This window comes from Staurois parvus, unplaced genomic scaffold, assembly GCF_062004578.1.
Source record: "Staurois parvus isolate SC_StPar_1 unplaced genomic scaffold, SC_StPar_1.0 ptg000239l, whole genome shotgun sequence".
Taxonomy (NCBI): domain Eukaryota; kingdom Metazoa; phylum Chordata; class Amphibia; order Anura; family Ranidae; genus Staurois; species Staurois parvus.
The window spans coordinates 2,280,001-2,295,098 of NW_028318035.1; the positions used below are offsets into that span (position 1 = coordinate 2,280,001).

General features: G+C 41.4%; 1 protein-coding gene across 2 annotated transcripts in view; it reads right to left on the reverse strand.

The window, feature by feature from the left end:
- The window catches only part of AKT1 (AKT serine/threonine kinase 1), a 207,780-nt gene that overhangs the window by 177,928 nt on the left and 14,754 nt on the right, over positions 1-15,098 (reverse strand). For both annotated transcript variants that reach the window (XM_089680299.1, XM_089680298.1), the window contains exon 2: positions 1,719-1,843. In XM_089680299.1, coding sequence (XP_089536425.1) covers positions 1,719-1,764 — 46 coding nt within the window. In that variant the 5' untranslated portion in view covers positions 1,765-1,843. The remainder of the gene's footprint in view (positions 1-1,718; positions 1,844-15,098) is intronic.

The window sequence follows — 15,098 nt, forward strand, 5'->3', positions numbered from 1 at the left end:
TGACATACCTATCTGCAGCTCTTTTCCCTATATTTTCTGGAAACTACCAACTGTTAAAATGATAGCTGAGTGTTGTCGTGTAAAGCAGCTGTAAAAAAAAATTAAATAAAAAACCCCCACTGATGCAAGGTTTACAAACATTGTTCAGCCAGCAGATAAAAAGATACAAGTTAACAATGTTTGTATATTTACTGGTAAAGTAACCTGAAACATTTAACAACAAAAAAAAAAAAAGTTCTTTATTTCAATTGAAAATAAATTTGAAATTCTTTGTACCAAAATCGTAATTTTAGTGTCAAATGATATCTACATTAACACCATTTTTGTTTAAACTAACATTGCTCAAAGTAGTTGCAAAATGCAGTTTTTAGTTTTGGTATTTTCGTTTGCATAAATAAAATCATTTTTGCAAGACAGTATCACCAAAGAAAGCAAATGTTTGTTGTAAAGAAAAAAAAGTAGTTGTAAACCCTTACATATACCCAGTGAAGCGACTGGCCTCGGGTGATACACATAGATGAAGCAAATCCTCTTACATAAGTTGTACTGATTTATTTGCAGCCCTCTCTTCGCTACATTATCCTAAAGCACACATTAAAGGGTAATTCTCTGCTTCTAGATGGCAGGGATCTGAGGTCACACACCGTACAACACATAACCTAGTAATCTGAGGCTTGAATGGAGAAAATACACACCTTCCTTACACAGTCTCATAGGGGAAACATGCACAGCTAAGGATGCCAATCACCTGCTGTGTGCTAAGGGGCCTTGCTACAGTATACGTAGATAGGCATAGTGTAACAGAGATTAAATAATGATATCTGCTTTCCATTATTAATGAACCCTAAGTGTCAAGGTTGACCATGGCAGCTGGCTTCCCATGGCTGTTTTTGTAGTGGAGGTAAGAAAGTCTAAGGAAATGATTTGAAGGCATTGCACTTTCAAAACGTTTTTGATGTTTTAAATAGGAAATATAACCACACTAAAACCAATGTTTGTTTGCTTTACCTTTTAATGATGGACACAGATGTGACTGCAGTTTTTAGTGTCATTGGTTCCTCTATGTCCATGTATTGTCGCAGCTAGCTGGTCCCTATGCACCCTTGGAACAAGAATACTTCCTGTTCCAGGTCATACAACATTCAATGAATGCCTCACCATCCCCTCTGTGTTGCACCACAAATTTGGAAGTACTAGTTTGATTAAACTCTGCATATGTGACTTCTCTGTGTCTGTGAATGCTCTGCCTGCTTGTGCCTGTATCAGATCCAAGTACTGTGTAGCCCTCACCTACACCAGCACTAGATTGAGAGATCCTGGGATTGTGGGATATATAGTTTCTTCACAGGAAGTGTCAGGTCTCACACTACTGACAGAAGTCAAGCATTAACCTGTGCACTGCCATGCCAAATGCTCCATGTTGCAATACAGACACTGCTGGCACAGGAATGTGAAAATTTACTCCAATATAGGCTTTGCGAACAGGGCAACAAATGACACCATGAAACTACATGATGAATACACATCTTATACAGGTGAAAAAAACAAGGTGCAGGTATGAAGGCTTACCATGCCTTTAATAGCAGTGGCTACAAAAACAAACATCAATCTTTCTTAGGTTTCCTAAACTGCGAAAGCAGCTGATCTATTACTGGCACTGGATTGCAGCTTTTATACCACAAAATACATTTTCAGTCCACTAGGAGTTGACGTCTTACCTCGTTTGTGAAGCCAACCTTCTTTTACAATTGCTACTTCATTCATAATGACGGCAATATTTCTCGGTCGACAGCTCGCACCAAGATGCCGAAATAAAACCTATAGCAGCACAGGTAGGTTAAATCTGAAAAACAGAAAGAAAAAAAACACAAGCTAAGTGTTTATATCAATGATTGTACATGGAAGCACAGTATGGGTTATAAGGGCAGCAGATGGTGCGTGAAACGCAACTTACTGCTGTGGTGGCACACAGCTACTCCATTATGTCACAACTTTTGCAACACCTGTAAATGACACCCAGCTAGTTTTCTCTCATTGACTTGTATCTCTTGGTTCAACAGAATAAAATATCCTGAAGCTTGCATTATTTAATTCACGCATACGTTACAAAGTGCACAATTCAGCCTTATTTCATGCAATTTTTGCAGATGGGTAGAAGGAAGGACAGACAGGATAGTAATTAGGTACACTATATAGCTAAGCTAGGGGTGTCCAGCCTGAGGCCCAAGACGGCTATGAATGCAACCCAACACAAAATCGGAAACTTAAAAAAAAAAAAAAAATGTTGATTATAATATTTAGACTTAGCAAACACAAGCAGCCGAAGAAAACATTTTACAGTGTCTCTTTTACTGGACTTTTATAAAAGTTTTATCTTCCCAAAGAAAAATCTTCCACTCTTAACAATCATGCCTTATTCATGTCATCAGTTTTGGGCAGCACCTTTATTTGTGAGCAACTTTTTTTTCCCCAAAAGATGAAGCACATGAAGAGCAAAATTAGAACCAAAATATCCGATGAGCACCTTGAGAATTCATTGAGAATTGCTGCTCCATCCATGGAACCAGATGGTGATCAACTAAAGCATCAACAACAGTGTGAAATATTGCTCAGGCTTTATGTTGCCCTCTTTAACTTAAATTAAAAAAATTACAAAAAAAAAAAAAAGTTTTATTGCTCAGTTAAATTTTCTATATCAGTGATCGTTAACTTGTGATCTGCCCAGCTTTTTCTGCTCTTCAGCTATCCTTATTGTTAGCGTATTTTATATGTGGTCCAAGACAATTCCTCTTCTTCCAATGTGGAAGGAAAGTCAAAAGGTTGGATACTCTGAGAGAAAGGTTTTTAGACCCCTGACCATCACACTCATTATATGGCCAAATGCATGTAGATACCCTTACAGACTATTGCGCTCAGGTGTTTCTAGTGAAGGTTAAAGTTAAGAGACCCTGTCACCTAACCATTCATTTGAACATTAATCTTTCCATAAGACTATGGGGGTTATTTACTAAAACTAGAGTGTGCAAAATCTGGTGCAACTCTGCCTAGAAGACAATAGGCTCCCAGGTTTTATTGCCAGAGCTTAATTGAACAATCTGAAGTTAGAAACCGATTGGCTACCATGCACAGCTGAACCAGATTCTGAGTGCACCAGTTTTAGTAAATCTCCCCCTATATGTGTATTTAAAGTATTTTATGCTGATTATTTACCTCCCTTGTGTAGACATCCAAAAGTGCCAAGACTGTTGCTGGGCACCTCCATGTTGGATGTGATGTCAGCAACCTCAGCAAACTTGGAGCTGTCACTCAAGTTATATTCTTTAGTAGCCTTTCTCAATCTTTTTACCCCAGAGGAACCTGTACAAAAAAAGTTTCTGCCCTGTGCAAGCTCTAAGCAGATTCTTTAGCCTAAGCTTACAGAGGGCTCACTGTCCCCCCTTCCCCTATGTGATAGTACTGGGGCCAAGCCCAGCTATTTTCCCAGTGGCTGAACAGAATAGCGGGGGAGTGAATGAAAGGTATGCTATGTTGCTTTTAACTACATGAGCAAAGCACCAGTTAGCTTTAAGCACTGGCATGGTTTGTTGGAGTTCCTTACAGCACAGGGGGTTCATTAGTATGCCATTGGGGTTGATTTACTAAAATTGGAGTGTGCAAAATTTGGTGCAGCTCTGCATAGAAATCAGTCAGCTTCCAGGATGTATTGTCAAAGCTTAACTGAACAGGCGGATGTTAGAAGCCGATTAGATACCATGCACAGCTGCAACAAATTTTTACATTCTCAAGTTTTAGTATGTCCCATTATGTCTGGTGCGCAAATTGAAGGAAATCAACATTTCAAGGTGGCCTTAAAGGTCCATGGCAGGATTTCAGAAAGAATAAATCTACCCTGCATCACTTATATTTATGTACCAATGTGACAGATGTAGTCTTCCCCCTTTCCTTTTTACCCAACTTCAAAAATGAATAATAAAAGAATACACGCACAGACAGTTTTGCTCATCTTTCTACACCTGAAAAGAAACAACTGGTAATTGATCATTCAGAGCGTGATCTCCGAATTGCGGCACTTTTCTTGCTTTTATCCAGTCCTTGGGGCATGATTCCTCCAACTGATACAAGGCACTATTGCTCCCACTGACACCAACAATGAGGCACAATTCTTTCCACTGACAATAACAGTTGGGCATAATTCCTTCTAGTGACACCAACAACGGGACACTATTCCTTCCAATGATATCAATATTGGGGCACTATTCCTCCCACGGACACCAACAAAGGGGCACTATTCCTCAAACTGACACCAATGACAGGGCACTATTCCCCCCACTGACAGCAGGGCACTATTGCTCCCACTACTAATGATGGGGCACTATTCCTGCCCTTGACACTAATAATGGGGCACTATTCTTCCCACTAATACCAATGATGGAGCACTATACCTTCTACTGACAACAATGATGGGGCACTATTCCTCCCACTAATACCAATGATGGAGCAATATTCCTGCCACTGACACAAAATGATGGGGCTCTATTCCTCCCACTAATACCAATGATGGAGCACTATACTTTCTACTGACAACAATGATGGGGCACTATTGCTGCCACTGACACAAATGATGGGGAACTATTGCTGCCACTGACACAAATGATGGGGAACTATTCCTCCCACTAATACCAATGATTGGCCAACATTTCCTCTACGGACTACAGCCACCATACTTTTTTTTTTTACTCCCCCCTGAACACCAAGCTGAAGCACTGTTTACTCCCACTGGCCAAATCCTCTTACTTTGGAGAGCATACTTGTCATTTCCACCTGTTGTGGAAGGAAGGCAGAAAGTGCGGAAAAAAATCTCTGCAATGGGACACAGATAGCAAGAAAAAAACCCTTATGGGTGAGAACGATTTTACAAAAAGGCTTGGTTTTAGACATACTATGAAACAACTAAATGCATTTATATTCTCATTAGAACAATCAATAAATGTAGTCAAAGTATATTTGCATGGAGTTCAGATTTAATCCTCATCCATGGCCTCTACACATACCCGCCATTCTTGATGGAATAATTTAAAATGTTGCTACACTCCAGCAATTTAATCAGGTAAATGTAAATGAACCTGCCCCATTACATGAGCTATTAAGCCCCACAATGATCACCAACAAATCAATCAGTGCTCGAGTATTGAAAACTGGCCATACCACCCTGATTACATCTATTTACATAGGCTGCAAGACCATGATCAATCTCAGGAGAACAACCGTGATTTTCAGTTGCTCAATAGCAAACTTGTTTCTTAAATGTAAGAGCAGTGATAAGATCTATTACACTGGATTTATCAGCGAACAAAGTTTGTACCAAGCCGCAGTAGGGACAGGTTATCAGCAAAGTGCGTGCTTCATGCCAAGAATGCAGACTAGACTCACACTGCAAATCTCATTCACATTACTGCTTCCTACTATGGCTCACGCTACAATATTTACAGGACTATGGGACTGCAAAAAATAATAAAGAGACTGCCCAGTAATAAAACGTGGAAATAAAGACCTCAACTAGACGCTGCTTAAAGTATATCAGATGACCAAATGCGCAAAATACATGAACACTGTATTCCAACAACGACTAAATCAGTATTCAGTAGAGACATTCTTCAACCAATAAATGGCAGTGCTTTTAAATTCGTAGGTGCGTCTATGGTAAACTCTATGACTTTTCTCTAAAATGAAGTTTGCCGTTTCCTTGTTGCAGTAAAGCAGAAAAACACATGTGGACTGTGCACGGTCCTTTCTGTAGGGCTATATACAGAATCTCCAACACCAAATGCTTATAGACACCTGACCACCACACATGTGACATCTCATTCCAAAACCCTGAGCATTATTATGGAGTTGGCCTCCTATAACAGCTTCCACTCTTCTGAAAATGCATTCAGAAAGATTTTGGAGCGTGTCTATGCTCATTCTGCCAAAACAGCATTTGTGATGTCAGGCTGGATGAGAGAATTGACACTCCAATTCATCTCAAAGGTGTTCAGTAGGGCTGAAATCAGGGCTTTGTGCAGGCAATGTGTTTCTCCACACCAAACAGTCTTTACAAAGCTGGATTTGTACACAGGGTTACAGTAATGCGGGAACAGAAAAGGATCTTCTCCAAATTATTACAAGAGTGAAGCACAATATTCTAAAATGTCGGTATGCTTTAGGGTTGCTTCAGTTTGGTGCATTGCATCTTGAGTACATTTTAGGTACATTATCATTGGACTCTATATATCAGGGGTGGGCAAACTTTTTGACTTGAGGGCCGCAATGGGTTCATATATTTGACCCGGGGGCCGGACCAAGAGTAGATGAATGATGTGTATGTGTCATCCATAGTAAGTATAGTAATATTCCCCCATAGTAAGCATAGTAATTCATCCCCCATATAAGAATTCATCCCCCATATAGTAATTCATCCCCCATATAGTAATTCATCCCCCCTATAGTAATTCATCCCCCATATAGTAATTCATCCCCCATATAGTAATTCATCCCCCATATAGTAATTCATCCCCCATATAGTAATTCATCCCCCATAGTACTATTCCCCCCAAGTAGTAAGCCAAGTCCCCCCTGTGTCAATTTACTTACCTTTGCTCCGCGCGTTCCTCTCGCCGTGTTCCCGCGCCGTTCCGGTCTTCAGGGCGGACTGTGAGAGGAGCCTAACTTCCCTCACGTTCGTCACGCTGCCCCGCCTACACACATCCTGACAGCCAATGTATCACGCTCCGCGGGCCGGATTAAAAGGCCCGCGGGCCGTAGTTTGCCCATTGCTGCTATATATCATGCAGCAACAAGCAGTATTTTTTAAAAGCCTTGCACCTAAAATGGAAATAATATGCACAGGTGTGAATGGGCCTCAGCATTAACAGCACCTTTCACTGGAAACACTTGTACTGGATCATTTGGAGTGGAGTCCACATACCTTTGACTATATAGAGTAGATGTAAATCCTAACAATAGGTTTGCAAAAGCACTATTTGACATAAACTGACTTTTTAAATCAAATACTTTTCACCTTTTTCATTTTTTGTCGTGTAGCACCCTCCTAGCGTAGGATGCCGGGTACATTTAGTTTTTGGTTCCTTCTGTAGTTAAGGGTCTGGTCTGTTTAGGGTTTCATAGGCTGGGAGTTTGATTGCTTCCCCTTGCCCGTGAAGAATCTTCCATAGCATAGGAAAAGATATTCAAAATAACCAACCTGAATATTTATCATGGCCTAATCAATCCCTGGACAGGAGTGTCCAGAAGGTGGCTGGGGGGGGGGGGGGGGGGGGGCGATAAATAGCCTGAAGCTCAGGAGAGTTTGTTTTTTGATCAGCAGGGAGGGTTCTGAAGCCTCTGGGGCTGTTGCCCCCTGAAGCAGCCTGTGGACTGATTTTCTGGGGAGCGGTCTGAAGGACTTCACCATAAGGGATCGGGAAGGTGTGCAGATGTCCTGGGGACTTGCGAGTACTAACCCTGAATTGTGATCTCCAGTGACTCTGTACTTTGGGGATATAAGTGCCAGAGGTAGCTGTGGACTGAGATGGCTCTCATAGAGTCCCAGTGTACCGGCCATTCCCCTGTCCTCAGCCGAATCACAGAGTGGGGGCCTTGAGAAGAGTGTTCTCTGTTACTGTGTAGTGTATTGAAGTATCCCATGCCCAAACCTCTCTCTTGGTTAAAAGTTCTGAAAACAATAGGGTGCTTGTTGTTGTGGGCAGCCTCTGTACTATTAAGGAAGAACCAGCTACTACCAGTGGCCCCTACAGGGGTAGCGCTACAGTTGTATCTGCATATTGCTAGCTTCCTGCAGTCTCCTTGCAGCCATATGCCATCTAGATGCACTCCAGCAAGGACTGCAAGCCATTTTGTTTGAACTGGGTTTCACAATGATAACACCAGGGAACCATGTCTGCCTAATGTGGTCTCTTTCAGAAGCCTATGTAATAGTGACAACATTGTAACATAATTGTTAGACTAGGACAGAGCATTGTCACCTTACAAAGGAAGTGTATGAATAATGACTTTCGTGGCAGGATCACCAGGTATTTTATCAAAAGCTAAAGATTTCAAAATATTGAAAATTACTTTTGTAATGACCTTAACTTGTTAAAGCTTATGTAAAATTTCAGCATTGGGTTTACATGTACTATAACATCAGATACTGTCATCTAGAACACAGCCTCCATTCACATTCAAAATTAGTACATCAAGTAATGGAACATTACAACACAGTTCAGTGATCACAAGTCTGTACTGCACATGGTAAGGCTGAATGATTGCAATTGAAATGCCTTTTTCACCTTTTGGGATCCCAGCAATGGAATCTCCTAATCTTGCTAAAGCATTCTTCATAGCGTGAAAAAAATATATAAATAAATTTCCTACATCCCTGGTACCCAAACTGTGGGCCAATGGCTGCATCTGGCCCTCCTGTTCTTGTTGTGCAGCCCCTTTGATCCCAGCAGTAATCTGTAATGGGAGCAGGAGCATCAATTTGTAAAGGTGTAATAACAGTGATCTATGCTAGCCTCCTGTAAACACACTTATTGCCCCATGCCAAACCTGCGGCATGCCCGCGGCCAAACCTGCGGCATGCCCGCGGCCCCCAGCCAAACCTCCAGCATATCTTCAGTCTCTGGCCAAACCTGCGACACTTCTCCGGCCCCTGGCCAAACCTGCAGCAAGCCACTTGACAAAACTCCTCCATATCTCCAGCCAGATCTGCAGCACGTCTCCAGTCTTCAACCATCATTGCCTCTAGCCTGACAGTCTGGCCTAATGTCCTCTCTAGGAACACACACACTGAACATTGTATTAGTGATGTCAAGGAATGCAGTGAGGCCCTCCCGATACCTCATAAGCTCAGAACCACTGTCCCCCGTCCTGAAAATTGGGTGCGAGTCCTCATGCTAATGAATACGTGTAAAATAAATAAAATGAGAGCAGAATTATGTGTACAAACTGCCAAGAAGTAGTTCACCTATTAACTGCCATCTTTCATGCAAAACTGCCATTTTCCCTTTAAGCAAGTGACAACTTGCCATATTTACGACCCCACACATAGAAGTTTGATAAACACCAAACTTGTACATCATAAATATACCCACTCGGAACCACTAGTTTTTCCTTTCCCATATTAAACAAATTCCATTGAAATCATTTTTCTTATAAACATGACTGCATTGTTATTGTTTGGTAGAGCATTCAAGAGCTTTATCAGTAATGAGTAGTAGGAAAATTATACAGTCTTTGTTTCCATCAATAGCCGCGTGCAGCGTATTTGCCTCATCTTGCAGCTGGTAGCTGACATTGAACGCTGCTCCTTAATCTGTTGTCGACATGCTCGTCACCCCGCTAATTTGTGCTCCAGAAACACATAATATTACTCACAAAACACAAGGAGTTTTTGAGGCTATAAACACAAACATCATCAGAGGGATTTGATAAAAATTTGTAAAGCGTCCATGCAATCTTTAGTGGCCTCCAAGGGTTTGACTAGTCCCTGGATCCCTTGACAGTTGCACCTACAGCCATAAGAACATTGTTGCAGCCTCTATGCTGGTCACCTTTTTGAAATTAGCACAGCAAAGACCACCCCCCTCAATGCTCAGACCATGAAGAATTAACATGCAAAATATTATTAATTAAACCAAACGAATGATTATTCACAATTTGATTCATGCTTTGAATCTAGAGGTTGAAAAATAAATAAATAAATAAATAAATAAATAAAACACCACCCTGGTGTCTTAGAAAACATTTAGTACTTTATAGAGATCTACACATCAGACAAAAAGGGGACCAATAGAAGAGAAAAGAGGGACAGAGGGATTGGTTTCCAAATGAGGTACAGTTGGGAGCCATGCAGTCTCTGAGATAGACCAGAAATTATAGTAAGTGGAAACCCAATCACCATAACCCTGGTGCCCAATGTGTGGTCCAACAGCTATCTTTATGAGGCCTGCCATGTGGTGGGTCCACCACCTTTTTGGTATCACAGAGGCAGCACGGTACCAGGCGCCAAAATGCTCTCTGCATTCCAGATCCTGGCACTAAAATAAAGAGTGATCTCCGCCCAACAGTACAAGTAAACATCTGTCCTCCAACAGAAGACTATGCCCTCTGCTTTATTGTTAAGTCCTGACCTTACTGGGAAAAGAGCGCAGAGCGAGAGCGTCTAATCAGGCAACTAACCCTCAATGCTGGTGTGGTTAAAATTTACTGCCACTAACCACCAGTACAGAGGTTGGGGGGGGGGGGGGTTAAGAAACCTTGCACTGACCACCAACTTGGAGGAAGGTAAAGTGGATTCCTAAAAAAATCTCTGCTAACTGTTCCCCCTAAACCCCAAACACTTGAGTCCTGACAGCAATCCAGCACTCTGTAGACTGCAGCTTTTCTCCCTTCACTTTCTGACACAGGCAGCAGAGGGAGTCATTGGCTCCTGCTGCTGTCAGTCAAATCCTATGCGTAACAATCAGGAGGTGTGGCTGAGCCACACTGTGTGTGTCTATGGAGGCACACAGCTTGGTTCGGTAGTGCGCCCATATGTATGCCCTCATAGCACACGGTTTGCTATGGGACACCGCAGAAAGGTGAATTGGACAATGCCGATGATGGACAGGAAAAGAGAAAGTAATCCGCCATTCTGCGCAATATCCTTTTACAGAGCAAGTAACTATGTTTCCTTTAGTAAAAAAAAAAAAAAAAAAAAAAAAAAAAAAAAAAAAAAAGAGAAGAAAAGGGTTTAGCATCACTTTAAAATGTCACTGCAACCAAGGCCTTGTTCACATTAGAGGCCAGCAAAGGTATGTGGGGGGTCATAAAAACAGGCAGCTGAGCACTGCAACCAAGCACCAGTGAAAGGAGAAGGGGGTTAACAGCACTGCCACTAAGACCAGTACTGGGGCTTACTTATGTGCCCACCAGCATCAATGCTGGCAGTTAATATCGTATCGGGTGAAGCCAACTCTAGGGGTTTTAAAAGTGTCAAAAAGAGTAACCCCCCCCCCCCCAGCATTGGTGTCATTGGTCACAGACACCAATGATGGAGCTATTTTACTTAAAGTGTTACTACACCCCGGACCCTGCGTCCACTATATCTGGTCTCCCACAATACACAGAACATGGAAGTGCAATTATTTTGGTAAATATAAAACTGCTAAATACGTTCCCTTTTCTCATCAGTAGTTACAGCATTCCTGTGACTTCTGTGTCCAGCCCAGCACTAGCTAAAGTTTGTAGGAGGAGTGTCTGGACAGTGCTGATTGGCCCTTTGCTGATCACATGCAGTCTCCCCAGAAAAAAAAAAAAAAAAACCAACAACACACACACACCTCTCTAGCAATACACATCAAAATTGAGCATGTGCATGGTTCAGTCTGGAGATAAGTGGTCGCTTGATAAAGAGGAAGAACAGAGAAGAAAGGATCAAACAGCCTTTTTACACAATGTAGAGGATTAACCCCTTAGGTTCCACAATGAGTATACCAAGCATGCTTTACTGCATATACAGACTGATTTTACGGTTGTGGGTTTAGTAACTTTCCTTCATTGTGTGTTGTGATATGCTTCCAAAATGCAGCAGAACTAAATTTTAAGGGTCTGAGGTGCAATAAAGCCCATCCTTTTGAATGTGCAGTCTAACTTGACGCAATGCACCTGTGCGCACAAAACATACAGCTTTTGTTCAGCCCTCTCAAAAAGGTGCTGGGGCCACACTTTGAGACCCTTTTTAATAAGTTTTAACATGTTCGTGTGATTTCAAGGAATTGTCAGATGTTTCTAAATTGCCACTTTTGTAAATACTATCTGCTGATCTTGCCATGAAGATCCCAGTTCAGGCACTTCCTTTCATAGGGTGACAACTCTCTGTCCCTGTCACCCAACTATGCTTCTGCATTGTCACCCAGTCATACCCACTTCTGACAGACTACAAGTAGCCGTTAACACACATTACGCAGGTATGAACCGTAGCCATCAGGAAATCACCCTGTGAACTGCCGTGTCCTGATGATGCTTCTGATACACCAAGACCAAAATTTTACTGCTACATTTTTCTGCTTTTACCAACTTAAAAAAGAAAGGCATAGGAAGCTGCACGGGTGGTAAAAAATAGACAGGCTGATGAAATAATCCGGATAAGAAAAAACAGTTTGTGCTTAGAAAAGAATCTTTGCTATTGAAAACTGCATCCAAGCCTTCCTCATCAAAAACATAGCACCAACATCCACAGCCTGCCCAAGGCCATAGTTCTTTGCATTCTCCATTACAGCTTTCTTCTACCAGGACCACATGTACCACCAGACACAGAAGGTGTGTGCCCATACAGTGGGTGACAAGCCTTCCCCTGTGTAGTCAATCATCACATTTTTGCAGAAACAGTCATGTCATATAAGCCTTTTTACACAGTAATAATATTCAAAGTCAGGCTAGGACCAGTAAAACAAGAATGTTTTGTATATGAAAGTGGTCCTAGCAGAATAACTTTGGCCATCAGAGGTCAGGTGTTTACAGTCTCCAATTTGAAAAAAACAAACAAACAAACAAAAACACAACACAGAATCGCCCATGCATGCGCATCTGTCCTGAACAAGAATAGGCTATCAGCAGTGAGAGGCTAGGGCAAACATAGCAGTCCATTAAAAAGGTAAAATACCAAAACCAGCATTTTCTCTGAGACCAGGTCACCCTGGACTCAACCCAGACTGTGACTGGACAGTGAAAAGGAGACGGAGCACAGTGATGAGCTCACCTCTCGGTCACTCTGCTCTCGCTACCTATCAACGTGCTTTTTGTCCGCACATGAACGGATTGGCTACTTATACTGCTTCTTCCTCCCACACTGCAGCCCTGCTGTACAAGGAATGCAGGAAGGCTGACACTAGGTCAAGAAGGCCGACACTAGGTCATATCCAGGTACTTCTACTGCCTGCATTTAAAGAGTTACTAAACTCACAGCAGTAAAATCCGTCTGTATATGCAGAAAAGCGTGCTTGTTATACTCACTGTGGAACCTACGGGGCTAATCCTCTGCATTGTGTAAAAACGCCATTTGATCCTGACTCCTCTGATTCCCCTCCCCTTCTTCCAGTGTCCCCCTCTTATCTCCTGATAAGACATATCGTGTGGAGTCACTCTACACATGCTCATTCTGTTTCTTGGGAGAGTGCATGAGATCAGCACAGGGCCTATCAGCACTGTCCAGACAGAGGTCGGGGATCCTGCATCCTCCTAGAGCAGAATGAAAACTCTTCCTACAAGCTTTAACATGTGCTCAGGTGGACACTGATAGAAGTCACAAGACTGCTCTAACTGCTGATGAGAAAAGGTATTTAGCAGTTTATATTTACTAAAATAATTGCATTTCCATGTTGTGTGTACTGTGGGAGACCAGATATAGTGAATGCAGGGTCCTGGGCTAACACTAACACTAAAACATTCCTTTATTGATGGATTAATACTGAGAGAGCTGCATTAAAGCAGAACTTTACCCATAACCTTTTAGATTGTAAGCTCTAACAAGCAAGGCCCTCTGACTCATTGAATTGTATTGTAACTGTACTGTTTGCCCTCACATTGTAAACCGCTGTGCAAACTGTTGACACTATATAAATCCTGTATAATAACAAATTAATAAAAAATAATGTTGTTTAGCAAGGAACATACATTCCACATTTAGAATTATGCTACCAAAATTAGAGTGGACCTATAAATTGGCTTTAGCATGGTTTCTGTTTCTTCTTGCTAGAGGCTGCCCATCGCCCCTTAGCAGCAGTAAATCTTTAGTCAGCAGCTTGGCCTCTATATTTTCAAACACAGTGCCTAAAAACAGAGAGCAACTGAGCATGTGCAGAGCAGGTTGAGATGGTGTATTACTGGATTTTACAAAGCATACTTATTTTTTACATTTTACACAGCTATACCTGCAAAAGGGGTCAGCCTGAAGAGATCTAGCAGGACTTAACATTCTGGTTAAAGTGCTACTTTAAAAAAGTATTTGTTTTGTTTTTTTTAAGTTTTGGATAGAGTGAGGAAGGATTGGGGCCCTCTATCAGGTGTTTATTGTTCCCAATCTGGAGATTTGCCCTCTCTAGTTGGCTTAATAAATGTCACTTGGATAGGAGGTAATGAGAAAATTAACATGTTACAGTAATCACTAGAGCAGAAATCGAGGGGGAATTGTCCAGTGAGGGCATCTGTTCTGCTGCCAATAATCTATAAAGGGATTTCACCTTTGGAGGGATCTTCTTACTTCCTGTCATATCTGCAGAACAGGAAGTGAAGGTGAAGGGAAATCTCTCCAATAGTAACGGAAAGCAAAAACAAAAAAACAAAAAAAACAAAAACAAAAAAAAAACAAAACACTGTCAGGAGGAGTTTTATATACAGGAAGTCCTTGAGTTAAAAACATCCAACTTACTTCCAACTCTGTTAACCCTTCCCTATGCTATCCAAAAACGTAGAGATAATTTTTTGGCTAAAGTTGCAAAAAAACCAAACAAAAAAACAAAAAAAAAAAAAAAAAAAAAAATGAAAATTGTACCTGTTCCAACTTACATACAAATTCAGCTTGAGATCAAACCTACAGAACCCATCTTATCTGTAAGTCGGGGACTGCTTCTATTCCCTGCTCTAATTTAGATCTCTTGCATACTGCTGTCAAACAGTTTGTAGGCATACAGGCATTTTCAGTCTTTATCTAAATGCAGACCATGGTTTTCAATGCGTCTGTATACACAGGCACATAAAAATGAAGTGCAGATTTCTCTAAATGCAGCGCAGTTAGTGTTTTACATGTACACACACAAAAAAAAACAAACAAACAAAAAAACACAAAAAAAAACAAAAACTGGCAGTTGACTAGTGCAAAACCGCCTGGAAAGTGGTTAATTAAATCCTATGCGGAGTAATATATTACTACAAATGTTAATGCGATATTGTATTTATTCGATCACTTAGATCATGAAAAAGGTTGACACTGACAGAGTGAACATGTTGCAATCACATTAAAATCAAAGAATTAAAATAAAGAACCGTTCGACTTCTTCAAAAATGGCTGTATAGGC